The 25520-nt window shown below is 39.4% G+C and overlaps 1 protein-coding gene across 1 annotated transcript; it reads right to left on the minus strand.

Moving 5' to 3' along the window:
• Positions 1-393: 393 nt before the first annotated feature.
• TMEM275 (transmembrane protein 275) lies at positions 394-18165 on the minus strand. Its single transcript, XM_087889703.1, has 2 exons — positions 17634-18165; positions 394-4619 (listed from the first exon to the last, which is right to left on the minus strand). Exon 2 carries the CDS (start codon positions 4535-4537, stop codon positions 3989-3991), a length of 549 nt encoding a protein of 182 aa, XP_087745829.1. The 5' UTR covers positions 4538-4619; positions 17634-18165; the 3' UTR covers positions 394-3988.
• Between the last annotated feature and the right edge of the window lie 7355 nt (positions 18166-25520).

Consider the following 25520-nt stretch of genomic DNA (forward strand, 5'->3'; position numbering starts at 1 on the left):
GTAACTTAGACCCATCAAATCATCCAGCAGGACCGAAAGAACCCATGACTTCGTGAGATCAAACATTTCCTTCTTTTCTGAACTCACCTGATTTTTTTCTGAGTAACTCTTATGTTTTCCAGTGACTCATGGATCTAATGGTGTGCTAGAAGAGAAACAGACTGGCAGAGCACAGTAGAATCCAGGCTAAATAGTTCTGAAGAGGTTGTCACATACAGTCTAAAAGTCTATAAGTGTAGGTAATCATTCTCATCTCCAGTTCTTATGATTACCCATACACCATTGGAAAGCTGTTGACCTTTTTTTTAACAGATCCAATGTCGTTTTCTTAAAGTAACAGTATGTTTCCACTGAAAAGAAGGAGGCTTCCCAGATTAGCTGCAGAAAACCAAGATCGTATCCGAATATATTTTATTGAACACATGGAGAGCACTGAAAATGTGTTAAACAGCCAATTGCTTTTGTAAACATGGAAACTGATACCAGAACATAACCACATGTTAAACTTCAAAGACTGATTTTCCATACAGAACTTGTCACAAGCAATTTGCACAATGAAATCGACGTGATTCCACATATATCCAGATTGGAACCAAATAGAACCAATCAGAATTCCACACTCTCCCCTTTTTTCCAATATTCTCTTAATGAATTCTGACAGATGTTTGTTTTGTTTTGCTTTGTTTTTAAAAATAACCCAAGAACTTCCTTAGTATGCAAAACTAATAACATTTTGAAGACAAAAAACATTGAAAAATAAAAATAACTCACACCCATTTGTCTTTTCAATGGTTTTGCTGAAAAGATATTGACCTTCCATGAAAATCTCTTTCAAATGTTAGATATTTTTTGATGATATCTTGAGAGAATTCTTAGGTCTTAGTATCTTGCTAGCAAAAAGACAGAACGTCACATGCAAGTGGCTGTGTCTTTTTTTTAAATCTGCAATTGGAGTTAATTTACCATAAAACATTTCAATAATAATTAGGTAGCAGCACAATGGAAATGTAATTAGCTGTTCAAACTTATTACAAGATAAACCACGAATACTTTCTTAAGTGAGATTTGAATGCTTGTCTTTGCTGAAAGCAATTCTCTTCATTCTTGCTATATCAATTGCTCTTAATGTGCAATCCTATGCTTTTCAACTTAGAATTTAGCTTCCCCTGGATTAAATTACACATACTACCAGGTAGTATGATGTAGAATCCTCGGGACCTTTGATGAATCTCTTTCCAGATAGAATTCACTTTAGATTATTCATCTGGTGGAAGCTGCATGATTCAGTCACATCTTCTCACAGGCTAAATATATGTTGCATGCATGTTCTACCTCTTATTGATCTGACATTCCATTATCCCCATGTTCTGACATATTCATCAGAAGGAACCCTTACCCAGCCCTGTAATGCAACCTCTTTACAAAAGAGATCGTGTTATAGAGGATTTATACAGAAGGCACAAATAAAGGACCTAAAACGTATCCAGGAAACTATGACGCAGCCCTACAGGTGTTTTTTTTTAAAATACATACTTTCAAAGGGAAATCCTGGAGCTCGTTTTTATTAGAGATAACTTGGCCTGCCCAATTCAGCTCTGCCCCCATTTCAATCCGCTAGACTGTCAACTGACTTAAGAGAGTTTGCAGCATCAAGTCAAAAGCTAGGGGATCTGTATTGTAGCCTTTAATATAGCTTTTACTCCACCTAACAAATGGCCAATGCACAGAAGCATCTACAGGGATTGGAGGGGGAAAGTGGGAGAGAGAGAAAAGAAACTAGAGGCAACTGCCTCAGTTCTTCTTATTGGTCTAGAGCACAGGTCTCCAACCATGGCAACTTTAAGCCTGGCGGACTTCAACTCCCTGCTGGCTGGGGAATTCTGGGAGTTGAAGTCCGCCAGGCTTAAAGTTGCCATGGTTGGAGACCCCTGTTCTAGAGCATCTCATTTTGGTTGTAGATGCAGTCAAAGGGAAAGTGATAATCAGTCTCTTGACCTAAAGATTATTTACTATTTTTTCATGAGTCAAAATAATAAGCAACAAAAGCAGAACATTGACATGCAATTTCCAGAGCTTTTCAAAATGATATCAAACATTCCTCATCAGCTGGAATTTAACACTTTTGTAAAGAAGATACCAATACTGTCAACCTCTCCCTTCATTTTTCTTTCATTTTCTGCATAATTTATGTTTATGTTCAATTTATGCTAATTTATGGATTCTGTTTTGAATTCATCCCATATCGTTTAAAAGACGGCAAGGTGCCATCAAGTTCTTTTGGTTCCCTTCCCTAAGTATTTTTTTGGCTAACATTGCAAAAACAGAAAACAAGATGAATCCAAACAAAAATTCCAATCTCTGCCAGAATTATGAAATGGAAGAATCAAAAGAATCAGAACATTTTATGAAATATGAGATACAGAAAAGAGGGGGCAGGAGAGCATTTAGATGACGAAGAGTTCTTGGACATTCCAACTGGAGCTTACATTTCTCAACTAAGCATGTAAACAATCACTGGACTGCTGCCAAAGAAAGCAAAAGCAGACAAGCCATCCACCTAAATATGATACATAGGAGACAAACAATATCTAGAAGTAAACAGTGAGTCAAACTGAAGTTGAACAAAGGACTTGGATTGGATTAGCAATGCTTGCCATGTTCTTCGTGCACCTTTAGAGCTTTCCAGCCTGTATTGACCCTAATGAGGGGCATCTGCAGGGTATAATCACAACAGCCAAGATGGTGGCTGCAACAGGTTATCAAAGCTCTGCCTGTTTTTTTTTTTTTTTTGCATTTGCCAACTTGACTTCTTCTTCTTCTTTTTTAACCATAGTCTGCAGACACCACTCACAGTAATTATCCAAACATAAAGTCTGCTTTATTTGCAAACAAGCACCATCCTCATTAAAGTCACTGAGAAGTAAATTGGTCTGAAGTGATTGGAAAGAACAACAAAAGAGATTCTTTCACTGACAAACATTACATAAGAGCACACAATTTGTTGCATAAGGAAAGGTCTGGTTACTATTTTCCCCATGAGAAAGATCTCCTAAGATGCAAAGCTGGCCAAGTTTCTATTATGGACATTGTGGTCCCTTCTCAAATGGCATGTAATATATACATCTCTGTATGCCTCCATAGCGTACATCTTAAAGGACCGATTTAGGATAAGACAATCCTATAGATCCCAAACTACAGTAAATGTAAATCATCTTTCATTGATTTACACCATGTCCCCTGTTACATGGTGCATTTTGTCTATTCTCACATTTTCTCATTTTTTAAAATTTTCCATGATACAGTATATATCAGATGTTCATATACAACCCAACGTGTCTGACTCAGCTGCCAGATACATGTGTAACAACTGATTCCGAAAAGCAGAGGATGGAGAAAAGATAATATGCTATCTGATGTACATTAATTTAAGTAACCTTTCTCATCTACCAAATGCAATAAGAATGTGATAAAATCAAGAGGAAAATTCATTTTGATAGCATTAAAGTAGTATATCAAATAGCCTCAAGAGAAGCAAAGTGACCACTTAAATCAGAATACCAATTCTCTTTCATTTGTAATCAATATTCCGCACAATCCACTCTTCTAACATTCATGAAAGAATCTGTAATTTTCTACTGCCTTGCATCACCAAATCCTTATCATCACATTATTATTCACCAACCCATTAATATAATGAATCAGTAGCTGCATGCTATTGATTTATGTATTCCATCTTTCATTTTAATGTCACTGCTGAAAATTCAGACTTTTTCCACCAGTGTCTGGCACTTCCCATCACAGCTGTGTATTGATTACTAATTGCCACCTTATTGTGTCTTTCCCTTAAATTTCTCAATATATTCTAATGCATGAGCTGGTCAAATCTAAATTGGATTCCAGATGCTTGCTGTGTTGGAAACTCATCTAACCATCTGGTTGTGTTGAAGTGCCTTCTACCCACATACTCATAAATATTCTCCAGTTTGGTTTATGACATGGCAACGTCTCTGGGCAAATTCAGATGTATCGATTCTCCCCCTGCTGTATATTTTGCAACTGGACCATTGTTGTCCATTGTAAAAAGTGTACAGGTCTTCGAATTCTCATGGATTGGCGTGGACCTTTTGGAAGACATTGGAGAGTTGGTTGGGCTCAACTGCACAGCTGTTGTGTCTTGCACAGTATGTTCACTTGTTTCAATTTCAAAGGCTGTGTTCCCAGGCTTGATGAGTCCAATATTGGCTCCTGGCTTGAATTTTCTTGTGGTATGAGCAGGGGGCCTTCGGCTGCAAATGCAACAAGCTCCAAAGAAAGTGAATGCCACCACCAGAAGGATGGGACCAATGATGATGGGAGGGTTGTTGACAGGCAGGAAAGTCCCAAAAGCAAATGCTCCTACCAGAGTGATGTTAATACCTGCTAGCATGATGCAAAGCCCACAGGCACAGCAAAGAGCTGGAGAAGGCAAACCCTGAGGCCTGGTTTTTTTCTTGTTTGGTTTCTTGGATAAAGGAGTACTGTTCTTGTCCATGAACATGTTGGCAAGTGTCTCAAAAATGCCCCTGGACTTCACTGCAAAATATTCATGGGACCAATAAGATGGCCACTCTTTTGAATTTCTGTCAAAAAAATAAAAAGCAAGAAAGGCAAATAAGTAAACATACATCATTCATGCTACTTACAAAGATTCACACGGAGTAAAATATTCCAGTTCATGTATTCATCTCTGCAAGTGAGTGTTTGCATTACAGCAGCTGGCTCTTCAGAGAAGCACATCTGTGCATTTACTAGAGATGTAAAATCTGAATGTGGAATTACTGTCGAAATAATAACATGGCAGCTTCTACTTGTCCCAAATTACCCCCAGAGATCAAAAGACAGATAAGGAGAAATCTCAGTTGGAATTAGTCGCGCCTTCCAGGCTAAAGGAATGGTTGTGTGCCATGCCTATGGGGTGAGCCAGCCCTGGCTTGAAACCTTGGTCAATCTAAATAGCCTTGGTTGAGCAGTCACATTTGAAAGAATGGTTATTCCGTCCTCTGCTGCTGGCAATGAATCTTTGTAAAGCTACAGGAGTTCTGCGCTCAGCACCTGTCTCATCCTAACTACTAAATTCAATTGATGTGCTAACTCAATTGATTTATACCATTCCTTTCCTCTTTCTTTCCCCTCCAATCTCTCCCATCAAATATAGCCACAAACACTTCATTAAAGAACCGTGATGGATTGAAATGGATGATGCTAGTCTGGAAACCAGCCGAAAGACCATGTACAACACTTCAATTCAAAGGCCTGAAGCCTTGCACAGTCTTGCTAAACCTTGGCTTTATTAGGGATTCAATCAATATTCTGGCTACGTAACTATGGCAGCCTTCCACATCCTCCAGATGTATTGCATACCCTCTCGCTATCTAGCTTGGCTTCAAAGGGTGTGATGAGTAGTCCCATCATCTCTGCATAGGGACAAAAGTTTCAGTGTTAAGCGGCGACTATATAATTCATTGGCCCTTTGAATCAGTGGTGGGTTTCACTTACCTTTGCTACCAGTTCGCTCTTGATTAATATTTATACCTGTCTTATTTCGTTATTCTAAAACGTTTCTTGCATCCATTCATTATTTATTAAATTTATTTGGTTGCTCATCTCACTCACATGTTACTCTGGGCAGCGTATACAATGAAAACATAAAAATCACAGCTTTCCAACATTAAAATTTATTAAAAGCAGTTAAACACCACATTTAAAAGTATATGGTAACAAAAAGACAGGGGCATGCAGTCTAACTATGCACAGGGTAACTATTTAACAGGTGCCCCATTTCCTTGGAATCCCAAGCCTGGTAGTATATCCAAGATTTGAGGGCTTTACAGAAGACCAGCTAGTCTGGTGCTAACCTCATGTTGGGGGAATGATGTTCCAGAGGATGGGAATCACAGCAAAAAAAGTCTCTCTTTCTGAATCTCATTAACAGAAGATCCTTGGCCGATGGAACCTGCAACTCGCCCATTCTAATGGGATAGCATTGAGGAGAGACAGTCCCACAAATAATTGCACCTGGTACCATGCAATTTAGGGCTTTAAAAGTTCTAACCAGCACCTTGAATTGGACCTGGAAGCAAACTAGCACCTGATTTGGCATGTATGTTCTCAGGAGGATCTTCAGCCAACACGGTTTGAAGTGCATACTTCAAACCGAAGAATACACTAAGGCAGAAGCTTGTCCACCCCAAGGATAAAACACCCATACACAAACTGAGCAACGTGCAGTACACGTTGCAGTAAGCCATGTGTAGATCTGTGCATTGGGGAAACAAAACAGCCACTTCATAAACACATAACACAACATAGGAGAACAAACCCATCAGGACAAGATTCAGCAGTCCATCTGCATTTAAAAGACAAAGGCTACCCTTTTGAAGACAGCAAAGTCCACATTTTGGACAGAGGGGACCACTGGTTTGAAAGAGGGGTCAAAGAGGCAATCTACAGTATGTCAAAATTGAACACCCTCTCTCATCAGAGGGGGAGAGATACAACATCATCTATCTCCAGTCTACAACCAGTTCCAAGGAGGCTCCACACCCATGTGCAGAACTCAGGTGACCCTGACAACACAGATAAGCCTCCGGGTGGCCTTAACAACTCACTAAAAGAATGCAAATGACCAGCTGTCCGCTAGGAGTATAAATCCTTCTATTCCCCACCAGCCATTCACTGCTGAAGAAGCTTCTTGCATGAGAAGTGAAACGTCTTCAAAGAAAAAACAGAAAGTCCAGTTGCCTCTTGAAAAAGCACCTTTGGGACTATCCTCAAAGATATTCCATTTACCTTGGTGGACTTGACATCAGCCCATCGCTATGTCAGACTTGGAGCTGAAGCAACTAAGGCTACATATTCAGAGTAAGTCAACATTTTTTTAATAAGTAGCACCATGGATATCCTTGACAATTTTCATATCCCACCCCAGCAACTTATCTTAGTTTTTTTTTTTTACTCTTACTTACTTTATTTGCAGTTTTGTCCTTCATTCCCAGCTAAATTAGGTTAAACTCAAATAATTACTTGGGTAAGAGCTTGCTGCTTCTGTGTTCCAAATATTGAATCCTGCCCAGAAGATAGAATAGCCTCAAGCCACGGTTTTAATGTAGAAGATGGCTTGCTTATGCTTTAGAACTGGAAGCATGGGGAAATCCTCTAACGAGTTTCCTGAACTTTAAAATAATTGTAAAGCTAAAATAATTATTTAAGTCTGGAGAGGAGAGAGATGCTGCAATCACACATGGGAGATAGGAGATACAAGGACGTTGTCTTGAATTGGCTCAGATTATAGTTGTGTTGTCCACTCGAACAAACATTTATGCCTCTTAAAGTTATTTTTATGGTTAAAAGAGCACTTAATCTTGAGATGTTGGGACAAAATCTGTCACAATTTCCTGTGAGTGGGTTTCATCAGATTGAGGTGTTTCTTAAAAATTTCATAGGATTTGGGGGAAAAGAACACTGAACTCAGAATAGTTGTAATATTTAATATTTCTCTATTGTAGTGTCTTTTAGGTAGCCAAGAAAACAATCAAGCAAATTTATCCGAAGTTTGAGGTACAAATGACCAGGCTCATATGATACAAAGACCTAGCTCTCTGGAGAAAGCTTTAATGCTGAGAAAGGTGGAAGGAAAAAGAAGGAGAAGACAAACAGTCTGTTGAGCCTGGATAGCTCAACAGACTAAGCACTGTAATTTAACACCAGCTGTCTGCAATTAAAGTAAGATCGAATCTCGCCAGGCTCAAGGTTGACTCAGCCTTCCATCCTTTCTAAGGTAGGTAAATTGAGGACCCAGTTTGTGGGGGCAATAAGCTGACTTCGTATAAAAATATACAAAAGTATGAAGGCTATTGCTTAACGCACTGTAAGCCGCCCTGAGTCTCCGGAGAAGGGCGGCATATAAATCAAATTAAAAAAAAAAAAAACATGGAGGCAATCACTTATAATTGTGACGGGTGCACTATTAGAAGACCAGAAGAATCAAGTTAAGGATAGATCATTATGAAAAACATATGTCTATGTGACCTCTAAGACAGGGGTGTCAAACTCAAGGCCTGTGGGCCGGCGGGGCGCTTAGATCTGGCCTATGGGGCCGCCCTGGAAACAGTGAAGGACCAGCCCGTGGTGCCTCTGCCAGTGAAAATGGAGCTCGGGAGGGTCATGTGCAGCCCTCCCAGACTCTTTTAGGCTGCGATGGCCTCCTGCAGTCCTCCACCAGTGAAAACAGAGCCGTTTTCACTAGCAGAGGACTGCAGGACACCATTGTGGTTGAAAATGGAGCTCGGGAGCCCGTTTTTGCTGGCAGAACACTCAGGCCACCACAGGCACACACATCCGACAAGAGTGATGTCAAGCTGGCCATGCCCACCCTGGCTCTCTGAGGTCAAATACAACCCTGATGCAGCCCTCAATGAAATCGAGTCTGACACCCCTGCTCTAAGACACTGACCTGATGGCCCACAATCAGTTAGTGCCTTCTAGAAGTGTTGGGGTTGCAAGTCAAAACTCATGAAATTCTTGAGAATTGCAATCATAACACATCTAAAGGAAACAAGGTTAGGAAAATTGTTCCGAAAAAGAACAATTGTTCCATAAGTGACATGCACAGAACAAACAATGAGAAGCATAAATATAGTGCGGTATGTGACAATATATGGCTGTAACTGGCTGGACAAAATTTGGCAGTAAACAATAAACTCCCAACGTGTCTATTACTTCATCCAACTTCTGACTATTTTCCACAAGTGTCATTTCAATGAGAGCCAAATCATGTCTCTGTATTAATATCCTAAATAAGCAAGTATTATTGATTGATGTGAAGCCATAGCAAAGCTCTGATTTCTCTGTCAATTGTTTCAATCTGGCAAATAGATTCTGCTTCTGTATATTCTGTACATGCAATATATTTAGTAATTTATCATTTCTATTATGCATTTTAAATATTTGTAATTATCTTAATTAGCATACTTGCATCACTTCTTACAGAAACTATGTAAGAAAATTCCACAATCATTAGTTTACCTATTTTTTGATAGAAAATTGTATAAAATAAAATTTTATTTATTTATAAATATACCATCTGTTCTCCTTTTGTTGTTGTTCTCTTTTGACATTCACAGTTACCATGAATGTTACAACATGCCCAAGAGTTTTGGAGAGATGAGATTCTCCAAATAAAAGACTCACAACTTATCCATAAAGTTTTATTCCCAAATCATTAATGACATAAGTCAAGGTCTCTCTGTCCACTCTTAGAGTAGGAAAACTTGGAACATTTTTATGGCTAGTGTTGCAAGGATGAGTTTCTAGATGTTTACACAGGTGTTTGTTTATATTATTTATATAGCTTCCCATCTTGCAACAGTGACTGAAGCACAGCCTGTGTCAGAACAGGCTCTTTGAGTATCCAGATATTCAAAGAAACAATTCCAAAGAGAGGAATTCTTAAGGGAGAGAAAACTTTCAGTGTAGAAATCTCTTTTGCCTGTTGAGCAAATTATTATGGGCCTATTCCAGCAAGTAAAAGCAAGGGGGGGAAACCCTAAATGCAATTTAATGAATATCAAAATTAGCACAATGACTTCCCAAGTGTTTTATAATTTTCTCTCTTTTCACTTGGCCTTTGGTAGAAGAACTTTTGTGTAGCCAACCATGGAGGCAAGAAAGAACAAGGGACAAAAAACTCTTTCTGATGTCATGATGCAAATTCTCCCCCTTCAGCATTGCCATACAATTTCTCAACATACTGTTAAGTACAAATAGGCTCAATTCACATTCTGATGCCTATCGACATCCTCATGGTTGGGTAACAGAGATGTTTGGGTGCTAGACAGAGTCACTCAAGGTTTGAAAGACATGGGGGTGGATTGTGTTCCTAATTTAGAAATCCTCCAGTAAGAGTTTTATTGAGTCAATGAATTAGGATTTCTCAGGCAAGGAAAAGTTGGGATGATTTGAATCCCTTTCTGTAAAAATGAAATACAGGGATTAATATTAGGTATGGTTGTGTGGATCTTTAAAAGAGTGCACAGATAGTCCTTGACTTACAACAATTCGTTTAGTGACCATTCGAAGTTACAATGGCACTGAAAAAAGTGACTTATGACCATTTTTCACACTTATGACCATTGCATCATCCCCATGGTTATGTGATTTACATTCGGATGCCTGACAAGTGGTTCATATTTATAACGGTTGCAGAGTCCCGTGATCATGTGATCACCTTTTGTGACCTTCTGACAAGCAAAGTCAATAGGGAAACCGGATTCACTTAACAGATATGTTCCTAAATTAACAACTGCAGTGATTCACTTAACAAATACGGCAAGAAAAGTCAGAAAATGTGGCAAAACTCACTTAACACATTTCTCACTTAGCAAACTAAATTTTGGGCTCAGTTGTGGTTATAAGTCAAGGACTACCTGTATTGCTTTGAGGTTGGTCAAGGGAAGTGTTCCTTTATACTAATGCCAGAAAATCAAGTGTCAGTCCACTTCTACAATAACTAGTTCTGCTTCAACTTTGTAATAATAACTTCTGTGTGTGCCAACTGGCCAATTAAAGCAACTCCGTTCCTCCACAAGGTGAAGCATATTATTGAAACCAGTTGCACCTGAATGGCACACCTCTGGAGTTAAGCCTAAAATCCAATTATCCAAAAGACTGTAGCACAGTCAGAATATGTTTCTAGGCTTAAGGGTAATAATGCTATGCTTGATGTTAAAGGCTGCTCAGAAGAGCTAAACAGTATTTCTAATAGTCAAGAAGAGCGATATGGATGTCTTGCATCTCTTTCCTTATCATGAGTGGAAGTAATTCTAGGCAGTTTAGCAACTGGAGAAGGAAATGGCAACCCACTCAAGTATCTTTGCCATGACAACCCCATGGACAGTACCAAAAGGAAAAAAAGATATGACGCCAGAAGATGAGCCCCTCAGGTCGCAAGGTGTCCAATATGCTACTGGGGAAGAGCAGCAGAGGGCTAGCAACTCCACCTACATGCCATCATATATGCAAGTTCAAATTTGGTTGAAGTTGGATTCCTTTTGTGTTGTGTTTGACTGAAAATATACCAGATGAGGGGGAAAAATGTCTTAAGAGGTCCACAGTACTCTAGTTTAAAGTTAAGTTAGTTTGTTTTCAAAACAAAAATAACTTTTAACTAGCATGCATGCAAGTATCCCAGGTTAAAACCAGTTCCCACTATCATCCCCCTTTTCTGTCACATTCAATAAGAGCAGAACCCAGGAAGGTAGAATAGAGCAAAAATAAATGCGACAGGGTCATGTAATGGCTCTTCCAAGGCAAAGAGTCAAGCATTGAACTGAAAACTCTGTTCTAAGGAGGGCCTGACACAGTTGTAGCTCATTCCCTTTACATTCCCTTAACACTGGTGTAATTAAGGATGCTTTAAATCTGTCTCACTCATGGACTGGGGGGTGAGATGAATGTTGCATCAAATGGGCATAGCAGGAAAAAAAGATGTTGCCAGATGTGTTTGCTCCATAATGAAACGCCAGTGGGAAAAGCCCAAGAAGCCTAGTCAGATGCATCAGAAGAAAAACCATTCACTCCAGCATCCCTTATGTCCCACAGCGGTCCATTTACTGTAAGACATTTGAGCCCTTAAGTCAGAAAGACTTCAGCAATACAGATTAGCATAGCCCAGCAGGGGGAGGTATAAGACTAAAGGTTTGCATGCTATACTTGCAAACATTTGGGTTCTCAAACTTCCAATGCTGTAGAATAACTCATCCATTATTTCCATGTACTATGGTTTTTTGTCTTATTTCATTGGAATCAATCCTACCCCACGTCTCCTATTGTTATTTGGACTCTTGCTATAATTAAGTTAGTAGCAATTGTAGACAGGGTGTTAGGCTACAGTCGCCAAAAAATAAACTGAGTCTGGTAGCATCTTTCCAGGCTAACAACTTTTTTTGAAAGGTATCAGCTTTTGTGAGCTGCAACTCACTTCATTGGATGCCTGGAGTGACTTAAATGAAGTAGAGTGGTGATGAAGAAAATAAATTGTCTCGTGTGTAACCTGAATCGGCCTGTCTTTTCCTCTTCCTTCCCCCCCCTCCTTCTCCCAGCCTCATCCCAATATAAATCAGTTTATTCTACTTTGGTCCAACTGTTCCATGCATTCGATAAAGAGAACTGTAACTCACAAGACCTTAATAAAATTTGTTAAGCTGAGAAGCTATTAGACTCCTTCTAGTATGAGCCATGGTGGTGCAGTGGTTAGAGTGCAGTACTTCAGGCTACTTCTGCTGACTGCCGGCTGCCTGCAATTTGGCAGTTCAAATCTCACCAAGGCTGAAGGTTGACTCAGCCTTCCATTCTTCTGAGGTGGGTAAAATGAGGACTCAAATTTTTGGAGGTAATATGCTGACTCTGTAAACTGCTTAGAGAGGGCTGTGAAGCATTGTAAAGCGGTATATAAGTCTAAGTGCTATTGCTCTTGCTATTCTGATGTTCAGATTAATAGCAAGCCTCCTGCCCCTGCTAAAGAAATCAAATGGAAATTAAGAATTCTTGTATTCAAAGAAACTCTTAAGAGGTATCTAGGACAGTAGGATAGCCTCTTACTCCTCCATTTATCAGGCATAGCCTCCTTTCTTTTCTTATTTTTAAAAGATGCTCATATCAAGATGGATTGTACCTTTGGCATTATCTATCCTATTCTCCACCATGCAACTAAATTAAAATCTGATTTTAAATGTCAGACTGTTAAACCCTTAGAAGAACAAGGTCTGACAGTGGTATTTAACTTATAGGAAACTTACAGTTCTGAATGTCTGCATAACAGAATGATTGAGGATGCAATTCGTCAGACTGCGATCTCCCACTTTGGTGAGATTTTCCCCAATTTAAATAATGGTTTTTAATGTTGCATTTCTGCATATGCCTCAGCATACAGAAGGTTAACCAATAAATGTTTTCTTTTGCCATTATATCTGAGGATACAGTTCTTCTTATTTCCATTACAGGATTGGGACTCCAAAAACATGCTTCAAGCTTGTGAAAAGGTACGAGCTGTTTGCAGCCCTTTCAAGCAGACATTTTTGCCCCCTTAGGATCATGCAGCATCATTTTGGAGATCAAAGCTCTGCTGTAGTACTGCTAGAACCTACTTCCTACCAGATTTCAAGGTAAAGCTAAAACAGGAGCAGGTCAGGGGTGGCATTGCAGGCATTGGAATATAGTTTGGGCATTAAAACACTGTTTTCAGCTAAGCTTAAAGCCCTGCTAAAGAGCCAACTGATTGTGAAGACATTGCTTTAGAATGGAAACTATTGTGAAAATGGTAATGCAGATTTCTTTTTTAATATGAAGTCAAAAATGCCAGCCAGGCGGCTAGCATGAATTGTGTTTGTGGAATGCTTCAGAACCTGTTGCCCTTACTTCTATCTGCCTATTTCTCTTTAGGATACCCTCTCGTTGGGCAAAGGGTCCCTGCAGAAGGAATATTTATGCATTCCTCTGCGGTGACCCCAGTTAAAAATTTAGAATTTTTTGAAGGGTATTCTCCATTTACAGGTGTGAATAAGGCTGTCGCTTGGATTTATATACCAGGCAGCAACATCTCTTGATCTCTTTTCATTCACATAAGAGCAATAGCAATGCACTCAAGACCAAAAATAGGATAGACTAACTTAAACTAAAATAAATTAATACATTAAAATGACATGCTACCTTCACAAGATCAATAGCTCTGCGTAATTGTTTATTACAGTAATCACAGAGTGTGCATTTACTGAGTTGTTTGGAGAGATAGGGTGACCCTACTATGTGGTTAGGGTGGGGGCTATCCATTACAGAACCTCAGAACAGAGACATCACTCTGCAAATACAAAAGAATTCAAGTCAGAGAAAAAAAGTCATTGTTTTCAAGCTGCATTTCTACACAGAATAGCCAAAGATTGCCTGGCTTGCTGCCTTTGGAAACAAGATGCCAATCTAAGAAGCCTAGAGGCACTTTACACAATCTGTTGGCTTGCCCATGAACTGATATTCAACACATTTCATTCCACCTATTCTTCACCTGCCCAAGATCAATTAAATATGTTGCCTTCGCTTAGTTCAAGCAGCATGAGCACGAAGGACAGCTTCACAGTCTCTCCTTAAGATAATCTTGCTGTCTGAGGTCCCAGGACCAACCTGGGTGGGAATTTTCACTTATTACATCATTATTTTACTAACTGACAGGTGATCTACGAGTTTTGATGTCCCCAAATATTTTAATCAAAACTGTTTTCTTCCTACTGAAGTGGGGATTTTACATCAGTGGGATTTGTTTTTGTTTCTTTCACTTTTAGATCTCCCTGAGGATGATTCATAAAACAAAATAATTAAGAAACACATTTCCTTTACAATGTTAATGTTCTATCTTTTTCCCTCAAGTGGGATAGGTTCCAGGCTCCAGCTATGCTTCACATATAATTGTTTTCCAAAACTGCTCATTTCTTTAATTTTCAATGAAGCCTATTTCTGAGTACTGTACACATATATAATTATACTCAGTTAATTTCAGTTAGTGTCAGAAAGAGACACGTATTTGGAAATAGGCTTTATCTGACACACTGAAACTTAATAATACAGGTAGCTCATTAGATAATCTGAAAAAGAAATTCTTCATAATATAGCCCAGAGTCTCTTTTCTAGAATTGTGTATTACAAGCTACAAAAGCTGGCTAAGCCAAAGCCAATATTTGAGCTAAACAGAGTAATTCTTTTGACTGTAATTTACTTCCTCCTTAGACAATATGATCTTCTTACGTCTACTATACTGTACATCCAGAACAGCAGCTTAACTGATGGGTAGATGTTTGGAATATGGTAAATAGAAGGGTATCATTAGGAAATATGTATCTAAATGGATATATTCTATCCAAATGCGATCCATGTTCAGGTGGCTATCAATAGCAATAGCAATAGCACTTAGACTTATATACCGTTTCACAGGTCTTTACAGCCCTCTCTAAGCGGTTTACAGAGTCAGCATATTGCCCCCAACAATCTGGATCCTTGTTTTTCCGACCTTGGAAGGATGGAAGGCTGAGTCAACCATGTTAAATTCAAGAAGTAGTAATAAAATATTGCATTAGCCTTAAATTATAATATTTTTACTTTCAACCCATTGAGGTATAATCTATCAAAAGTCTTTGTAGTTATTATACAAAATGTGCTATGTATTATTTGTAGCTATTAATAGGGTGGAATCTATCAGTATATCAATATTTTCCCACACACTAAATTAGTTTTACATAATAGTAAGCAAATAAGCACATTGGCATCAATAAATTTGGCATGAGGGTTTTTTTTATTATGCCAAAGTATGGGAAACAAGACACTGCTGTATGCTGCTGATAAACCTTCTGAGAATATATATATATCCATGTTTCCCTGAAAATAAGACCCTGTCTTACATTTTTTGAACCCTGAAATAAGCGCTTGGCCTTATTGCCATACGCTCAAAAGCCCAATTGGGCTTATTGTCAGGGGATGTCTTATGTTGGGGGAAACAGGGTATATATGCAATGCTTCACAGCATTTTCTTTTCCTGGACACTAATGTACATGTAGGGGAAATATTAGGGATGACTTAAAGTCTGCCCTTGTTAGGGAATTATGATGACTATTAGGCTCATTTCAACTTTCTGTACAGAGCTGTCCTGTACAGACTCCTCACTGTTATGGACTGCTATAGGTCTTAAGAGTATTTATAGCAAAATAAAATATTTGTAGTGGAACATAATATGAGGGAAAACTAAGCACATCGTGCATTAGAACTATGTAGTAGAAAACAAAACAGATAGGTAGTGCTTCTTTGCATTGGGAATATTGCCTAATTAAACTCATTTTGCGAATGTATTTAAAAAATCATCAAATCTCTGCTCATTCTGTGCTAATTCATATTTAAAATGACTCTTAGTGTCAACACCCCTACTTTCCTGAATCATATTCAGTAGGTATTGCTTCTCAGTAAGGATGTACATTGTTACACTCTACAGGATTTATATTAAAGCATTTCATCTTACTGAAAGATTCAGGCAACATCTGGTTTTCTTTGTTGGATTCACTTTGTTTTCAAATAAAACAGGAATCTCATATTAAACTGAGGGAGATGGGTGGTGAAGAAGAAAGAAATGTGAAATATAAAATTTGTTGATTATTAAAAGCTTTTAGCTTATAGAAATGTAGATGTTAGCGTATCTACTACGGATATATATTACACTGATGGTAGTAAGCAACAGTTGATGTTAAAAACCTCCAAGAACATCCCATTCTGTAACTATATCCCATTCCACAAAATTATTTCTGGGCAAAGGGAACTATAGGATTAGTGGGATGGAGATTATGACCACGTATTCGCGCACCATATTTCATGAATGCATCAATAAGCAGACATTTCTAGAAAACCAGTATTCCAATATTTTCTCAAGATAAAATCTGGTACAGTATGTTAATGGGGGACTTCAGCTCAAAGAAAATTTGACGAGTATATTTTATAGAAAAGCTTTACTCATAAGCAAGTTCTATGAGTTCCTGTTCAATCTGAGAGCTGTTGACATATATTTACTCAAAGCAGTTCAACTGCATGAAAATTGGGGAAATTGTCGAAGTAAACATGGACATTGGCTAAAGAGTAAACAATATTATACTTTGAAAGAGTACAACTCATTCCTAAATGGTAGTAAAATATGTTCCCTTTTTCTGTTACAGATCTAATTACTCCAGTGGAGGTTCAGGCTAGAAATTCATTCTTAAGATTGGAGGAAAGATACTGAATTAATGTACACAAACATTTAAAAAGTTACATATATAAAGCAGGGTATGCATAGCCTGTACCATATTTTTTTTTTAAAAAATGGTGATCAAGCGATGCCATGTTTATGGAAGTCGTGTGAAGGCATCACCAAAGTGGGCAGGGCACAAATGTCTAGGGTTTTGCGATGGGGTATGTACATTTTAAGCTTTTTTTTAAAAAGAGAATACATGACTTCTTCTAACAAAAGTACCGTATTATGAAGTCATACCACCAACTCCTGACAGTTTGTCCTCAAAATTTAACAGTGCAGTTTTCAAGATTTCTGGGAGTCCAAAAAGTAGTTCTGAAACTGCCTGTGGTCATGCTTATCTGTGATCTTAGGAGAAACTTCTCCATTTTAGTCTAAATGGAGAGCAGATATATTCTCATATTTAAATCTGTGAACAATAATTTTATAGCGATCACTGAAGAGGAAAAAATCAGGTCTAAAGAAATGTGCTAGATTTTCTGAGAACTGGTAATCAGTCAATTTTCTCTTCTCCTCCTCCCCCTCTCCTCCTCCCCCTCTTCCTTAGTACAATGATGGCTTCTATTGCATCTCAATTAAACCAGGTACTTTACAGAGAATTAAATGCCAGCCTCTGCCCTCATATAGAAATCCATTCATTAATAAAGCAAAATTTTCTGAAAAATAAATGGAATTACTGACAATCTCTCAAATAATTGGAAGTGCAGATTTTACACACACACAGAGAGAGAGAAACACGTGTACATAAACACTAAAGTGGTTTTTTCTTTTAAATGAATTGATTTACCTGCACTTGAGCCACACTTCAGTAGAAGAGCTGTATCCTTAAACAGAATTCTTTTTCACATTGAACCATCTCATGAACCATCAGAAGAAAAAGGAGAAGAAGAACCAGGAGATCTGGACACAGGAATCCCCAAAAGAGAGAAAGTACCCTGGGATCTGCGGACTTCAACTGGGCATCACAACTGTGAGAAACTTGGGCTGAGCTGCAGCATCGGTGAGGTGTTGAGCTCTCTGGGAGGTGGATCATCTCCTTGACGCTGCCTACACCAATTTTCTGAAGCATCAGCTGGTCCAGGCGGAAGGTTGGATGGAATCTGCAGCTTCAGAAAGTCTCCTCCCACCCCTCCCGGGAGGATGCCATGTCTTTTCCTATGGATAGGAAGATTCACGTGCAGCATATTTGCTCTCTCTCTCAGCCTCTGCATCCACACAACACAGCAAATGAGCGCAACACAGCAAATGAGCTTGCCTCTCACCAGAACTTGAGAGGAAGCCAAATCGCTAGAACTCTGCAAGGAGGCAGGGTTATCTCTTCTCTAATACGTAGAGTTGCCTGTATCAACCCAGGAGAAGCTAGGGCTCTTTTCCATACCCTCTGTCGCTGCTCAGGGCTATGGTGCTGAAAATAGCAACAATTCCCACTGTAGCTGTTTTCTGGACCGTCAACACCAGGGGCAGTGTGGATTGGATTTTTCAATCAAATCTAACTCTTGTTGCGCTCTATCCTCCTCCTTCCTCCTCTCTTTTTCTGCCTAGCAAAATTATCAATTAATAAGGCAGTGCCCATAGGGAAGCCCCATGATCCTTCTAATAGCAGGGGAAATCTTTGAAAAATACATCTCGTTTGATTCTCAGAGGGAAAGAAGGCACAAAAAAGCCTAATAGACAGAGAAGGTGGCGGAGGGGGGGGGGATAAGGATCATTGTTTGCTCTCTGCCCCTGTCTTTGTTCCTTGATAGAAAGTGTTTTCCCAGAAAGCAACACACCCCCCCTCTCATTCAGTGCTAAGAAATTAAAAGTAAGAATGGAGACAGAATGGCATTCATTTAGTTTCAAAGGAACCTTTCTGTAGGTGTAAACATTAGAGGGAAATAACAGGAATGAGATATTAGATGCTTGTAAAAGGAAGGTGATAGATTCAGACAAAAGCTCTGTATTGTTTAGGAGACAGCAAATAAAGGGGATTACAAAATGAAATTAATAATTTATTAGTCCACTAACTTCTCAATTTAGGGCATTTATTAATGCCAAAGGGAAAAATGTCTCATACAGCCATAAAGACCAATCAAGTTATTATATAAACATATAAGATTCCATGGATCGAGATAATTATAATCCACCAGCACTTTGTCAATACAAAAGGTGTTAGTCTTTTCAAGGGTCACAAGCATGTACTGTTTTTGCTGCAAGAAACCAGCATGGCTACACCGCAGGAATATTTTACTTTAACTGGTGTAGTTAATAGTAGACTAGTCAAGTTTAAACACAATACATTGAGACAATTGAATTTGAAAGTGATAGAAGATACACACAGCTTCAGACTAAAGAGAAGATGGAGTGCTATTAAAACTCAGTTTTAAACAAATCAGCTTATGAAAAAGTTGAACCTACTCATTTGTGTGCTGAGTCCTGATTTTAATTAGAGCAATAAGTGTGTGTGTGTGTGTGTGTGTGTGTGTGTGTGTGTGTGTGTGTGTTAAGTAAAGCATTCTTCATATTAAGCTCAATTCCTGATGATTTTATGAGCACGTTTATGTAGCCCATAAGGTATTATTTTCACTAGTATTTTGGCATCACTTGTTTAGGCAAGATACTCCCAGTTTTTGAGCCCAGGCTAAGTTGGCCAGGGGTTGCCAACTTCTACAGCATATGTACTATGTAAAGTCAGCATCAGGGGTGGGTTCTACTTACCTTTACTACTGGTTCGCAACGTGCCCGCGCATGCTCTCTTCTGTGCATGTGCAGAAGCTTCTGCGCATGCACAGATCTACTTTGATGACGTCCAGGTGAATGGGCGGAGCCTCCCGCCATTTTTACTACTGGTTCTTGCGAACCGGTCCAAACCAGGGGCAACTCACCACTGGTCAGCATAAACCTTATTCTACCTTAAGCTTTCACTTAATATAGCAAAGGTGGCCTGTTTTCTGCCTCAATGCTTTCTTTTAGAAGTGTATGTGAAGGGTGAGGGTGACTTCTCTTGACCAACTATCTCATTTCAAGAAGAACATCTTCAGTACATGACTATGCAGAGACCACCTTTGTTGAGGGAAGTGGCAAAACCACTATTCCATGCAGAAGCAGGTGAGGGACCTTTAAAAGATTTCATCCCTCACAACTTTCACAAAAGCCTAAAAACCATTCTGTGCTTTGCACTGTCCTAATATATATTTTTGTCTTAAAAGGCAGTGAGGTATTTTGCCTGCATTCTGAACATCTTCGGTCTCGACCACAGCACTAAACCACCACTTTACCATCTTATTCAACTACTTGTTGATAGCAAACCATTTTTCTTTCTAGAGATCAGTTGTAGAAATACATTACTAGAGGTGCTGCTTTACATACAAGCAAAATCCAAGGTCATTCTAGTAGTAATAGTAGTCATATTTATTACAGGCAGGTTATTGCATTTATAATCTGCCTTTCATTCAGGAGCTGAAGACAATGAGCAGAGCCCTCCCTTCTCCTATTTATCTCACAAAAATCCTGTGTGGTAAGTTTGGGTTGGGAGGAAGTGATTGGTACTTCATTTCATCACACAGAAAGCTTTTATGGCTGAGGTTAGGCTGATATCTGGGCCTCCCTGTTCCTAGTCCAACGCAGTAACAATGGTGGGTTCCTCCCAGTTCGGTCCGGTTCGGCCGAGCAGGTAGCGGTGACGATATGACGTCACCGAACCGGTTCTCCCCTCCCCCGCCCTCCCACCCCCCCGCCCCCCCCACGTTATTCTTACCTTTTATTTGGTCCCACCCCCAATCTATTGCTGCCTCCTGAGTCCCAGCTGATGACTAGAGGGAAAAAAACTGTTTAAACTCTTGCCGCGGGGCTTCAAAGGGCCGTCCTACAGCTGATCACTGTTAAAAGCAAACAAATGAGTTGGGTCATAAGTGCGAGGACTGGTCGTAAGTGCGAGGACCTTCCAGAAATGACTCTGACAAGCTAGTCACGCCCACCTAGTCACATGACCTCCAAGCCACACCCACAAATAAGCCACACCCACAGAACCGGTAGTAAAAAAATTTAGAACCCACCCCTGCGCAGTAACTACTAAACACAGTGGCAGTATGACAGAAAATTATTTCTGCCCAATATTTGGATCCACACTTCTTTCCTTTAGAAAAAAAATATGAAAAGTAATCAAGAATTTCTTTGTTTTTAAAGGCAGGTTTTTTTAATTGCTAATTGGTCAGCCTGGGGCACAGCCTGGGGGGCACAGAAATATATAGAATCAAAGGCTGAAAGGGACAGGGGCACACAACAAAACAGAACACTGTCCTGTTCTGATTAGTCCCAAGATCATGAAGCAGACTCCTCATCCTGATAAAACCTCTTTTATTTAGATTAAAGGGAATTCCTCTCCAGCAAAGTCCCGGCAAACAGTCTTTCATGAGATTTCACAACTACAGACCTTTATCAGGCTTGGACAGTGGCCAGGATGATATCTTCCAAATGCCATGTTATAGCAACAATTACTTGGCAAGAAGTCAGGAACAGATCTTCACCCTAATGAATTGAACTAACTGCCTCCTGCAAACTCCATCCCCTTCGCTCCTCTTTATTCCCTACGGGAGGGGCCATTCACCGTCCATCTGTGCCTTTATTCCTGAGTCGGCCCTTGTTCCTTAGCTGTTCCCTTCTCCTGGCAGCTCTGTGCATGTGCACATTGGGAACAGGCTCCAGCTGTTCTTCTGCCCCACTGATATCCAACTCTGAAGGCAGCTGATAACTGTTGGATGGCCCTGGCACCATCTCTGCTTTCGACACAGAGCACGCATTAGAGCCTTCTCCAGAATCCAGGACTGGCCCATGTTCCCCCCAACCTCCTTACTGTCTGAGTCTGCCACCAGCTCCGTTGGCCACTGGCGGGCCACAATAGTCCCAGGCTTTGCTACTGTGTCCTCTGTTCATTGAATGAGACTGCACTACAGCGGAAGAGAACATGACCCTCCAGTTACTGCTGAACCACAACTCCTGGGGGTCCTTGTCAACATGGCCAATGATAAAGGATGCGAGGAGGGACATTTCAGCCACACCCAGATGGCCACCAATTCCCTACCTGTGCAGAGAGACATCAATCACACCTGTGGTATCTACCACTCCATATAACTTCAGCATGTAACATTTGCACTCAGTTTTACCCTCCCTCCCAGCCTTTTTAGATATCTACTGAGACACTTTGGGGGGCCTGTTAACAATGGTGGGTTCTAATCTGTTTTACCCCCGGTTCACATCGTGCATGCGCTTTGCGCAAGATCGCCACGCACATGCCCGCTTCGCTTGTACATGCACCAATCTTGCACTTTGCGCAAGCACATTAGGGGAAAAAAACATCTGAAGTATGGCAATCACCTCAGCCGCACCTTACAGCTGACCAAAAAACAAAGGAAATAAAGGTAGGTATAGTGCGGGGGCAGGGCGGAGGGACATTCATAGCGAACCGGTTCTCTCTCCTATGAATATTTCCACTACCGGCTCTCCCGAACTGGGGAGAACCGGTAGCAACCCACCACTGCCTGTTAAACTCTGAGTTTTCTGGAACATCATTTTTTCCTCTTTCCTCTTTAGCTGCTACGATTGTTTGCCAAAGGCTGATAGTTAAACTGATTTAATTTTGATAGACATTGCCTGCCTGAATCTGAACAAAATTCTTCTGAAACCATTTAAGTGGAAAACAGTGGAACATAGATCAGTGAACTTGTTGCATACCTGGGGGGAAATCATTAAAGAACAACATATTATATTTATGTTTTCCCTTCCGGCGGAAAGTGAGATGGTTCTGCAACTATATAATTTACTAATATGGAGATGTTTCTTACATCATTCAACCATCTTAGAAATGCAATTTGAAGCTCACTCTTATGAACGTTTTGATCAATAAAAAATCATATGGATTCAAATGTGACTAACTTCCAGTATCTCTTCAGGAAACTAAAGTTTGAGAATTTTAGCTTCTCAGCTAAACAGCATTTTATTTCTAGCTATTCTGGAGTTTTATTTTATTTCCTTGATTCTCAAATCTTTTCCACTTTTAGTTTTTGCACTAGCAAAACTTTTCTCAAACTAGCCTCTTCCATTTCTATTTAATATCTTACTTGTGCTTATATACTGATATATATATATAACAACTTTATATATACTACTGAAAACATGATTTTCAGAAAATTATGGCTTGAAATAGAGGTGTGGTGGCCTAGAGTTGAAGAGGCTTGCCTCACACATGGAAGGTTAAGAGTTCAATCCTAGGCAACGGCAGATGTTTCTCTATGAGGGTGCAAACAGAAAATATATGCTGTGAACTCTATGTAGGTGTCAGGAAGGGCATCCAGCCAGTAAACACTCAGTAAAAGGGACTACAGGGTCGTAAAATGGAAAAAAAATGATTGAAATATATCAGGCTGTATTTTCCATCATTTTAATAATTCTTCCCCCTCCCTCCCAATGTTTTGTCTATGAAATTTCATTAGCCATAAATACAGTTTCTTTCCTACCCCCATTTATCTTCAGTATGATGAATCACAGAAATAACAGGTCCGTGGGTCTTTTCAGGATTACTTTGAAAAACCAAGAGCTCATTTAGTTGTGCATTTTGCTTATGGCGATATTACCAACGATGGCTCCCAAGAGTAGCCATGAGAACAAACTTACTTTTGGACTCATATCATTATCTTGGGAGATATCCTCCTGGAGTCTTATGGTACTATTTTTAAAAAAGCTAAAAATTGAATAGCACCAATTTAGTGTCGCTATCTCATTACCCAAGTTGAAAACAGCAGCACTTGGAAGGGTAGGTAGGACAGATGAAGGATTTTCCATAGTTCTGTGATTTTTCAAAGTGATGCCTAGACAATTCCCTGCTCTCTTACAGTCTGCATGCTGTCATTTTTCTGCAAGAGAGACATAAATAGTCTACAAAGCTCTCTTCAGAAGAAGAATATTGTTGGGTCATTTATCAGAAGAGACAAATATTGTTAATTAACTTGCTAAGATTTCTCTGCCAACAGTGTTTAACTCCCAGACATTCGCATCTGCAAACCAATTAGCAAAGCAGCTGAATTCCAGTTATTCAACCATTCCCCTGAGAGAGATGTTCCCCAAATTGTTTGATTAGCTGGTTAATGATTGCCATTATTTTATTATTTTAGGAGAGACCGATGCATCAGCAAGGAGAAAAATAAAATAAGACACTATAGAAAACTAGCAGCAATTACAATAATATGCCCCCATTCACACCACTCACTATGGAAGCATAATATGCCTTAAACTGCAAGACTGTATGTTTGGATTGACTATTATTTCCTGAACAATTGCACATTCCTTGTCAGAGATCTTTAATCTCCCCGTTTGATAAATTAAGCTGATTTATTCACAAGGTAGTTCTCAAGATCAGTGAGATAATGCATGCGTCAACACCCTTCTGAACAATCAGAAAGTCCTCCTAAATGCTTAATGAACCAATTATCTCAGACTTCCCTTTGAGAGCTTGTAAGGACAATAGAAGTGAATTTACAAGATTTTAGAAGATAATATTTCTAAAAACTATTGAAGGGGCTAATTGCTAATGTCTCCCCCCCCCTTTTTTTTTTTAAATAAAGAATATCACCTAATAAGACAAGCATGAGAGCTATTTCTTACATACAGTACTTATAACAATAGACAGAGTTTTGGGTACTCTATCTGGCACATTCATGAAAACTATATGTTGCAAAATTATCAGCACATTTTACTAAAGTATTTGAAAGCTGGCAAGTGGTTCTCTATATGTCAAATATCCTCAGTTTTTTAAATGTATGTTTCTTTGATCTAAGGACTATAGGCAATTAATTTGTTTCCAATAAGGTCATCAGCTCATCTACAACAGCTTTGCCTGCTCTAACAGGAACAGGTTGAGAGATTTCATACAAAAATTCCTTCCTTCCTTCCTTCCTTCCTTCCTTCCTTCCTTCCTTCCTTCCTTCCTTCCTTCCTTCCTTCCTTCCTTCCCTCCCTCCCTCCAGGCACTTGGATCTTCTATATTTGTTCTATTGGTGAATTCTATCCTTTATTAGTTTCTGCTATATCCAAATGCTTGATATAGAAATCAATTTAGCTCTATACCAAACATCTACATTGCATGACATACTGTATAGGATCATTGGATATGATGATCATGGTATCCTATTTATTTGTTTAGGAGATTTATATTGCTGCCTATTTGTACATGGCAACTCAAGGTGGCTTACAAGAATATAAAAACATCATATAAAAAACAATAAAACTAATAAAAGAGAGAATCATATAATAAATTAATAATATAATATAATATAATAACCCCCCATCCCGGTGGCAACATATGAGCTATTTAATGGGATCCATCCCACTCTGTGTTCCCCAGGCCCACTGGCAGAACCAGATCTTCAGCGCCTTCCAGAAGACTGTCAGAGTGGAGGCCATTCTAATCTCTGGGGAATGATGTTCCAGAGAGAGGGAGCCACCCATGGGGAAGGCCTTTCTTCAGAGTCTCACCAGGTGTATCTCCCTAAGAAATGGGATCCGCAACATTCCTTGCCTCCCCGCTCTGGTGGGTTGGGTAGATATGACCAGCAAGAGAGCTATTAGTTCCATTATAGCAATTGAGTACAACATATTGAATGCATAGAGAATATGTATCAATACTGATATCACTTAATAGAAT

This window comes from Pantherophis guttatus, chromosome 3, assembly GCF_059756535.1.
Source record: "Pantherophis guttatus breed Tessera chromosome 3, ASM5975653v1, whole genome shotgun sequence".
Lineage (NCBI taxonomy): Eukaryota > Metazoa > Chordata > Lepidosauria > Squamata > Colubridae > Pantherophis > Pantherophis guttatus.

Coding starts and splice junctions, on each gene's coding strand:
- TMEM275 (XM_087889703.1), bottom strand. CDS start 4,537: ATGTTCATGGACAAGAACAGTACTCCTTTATCCAAGAAACCAAACAAG.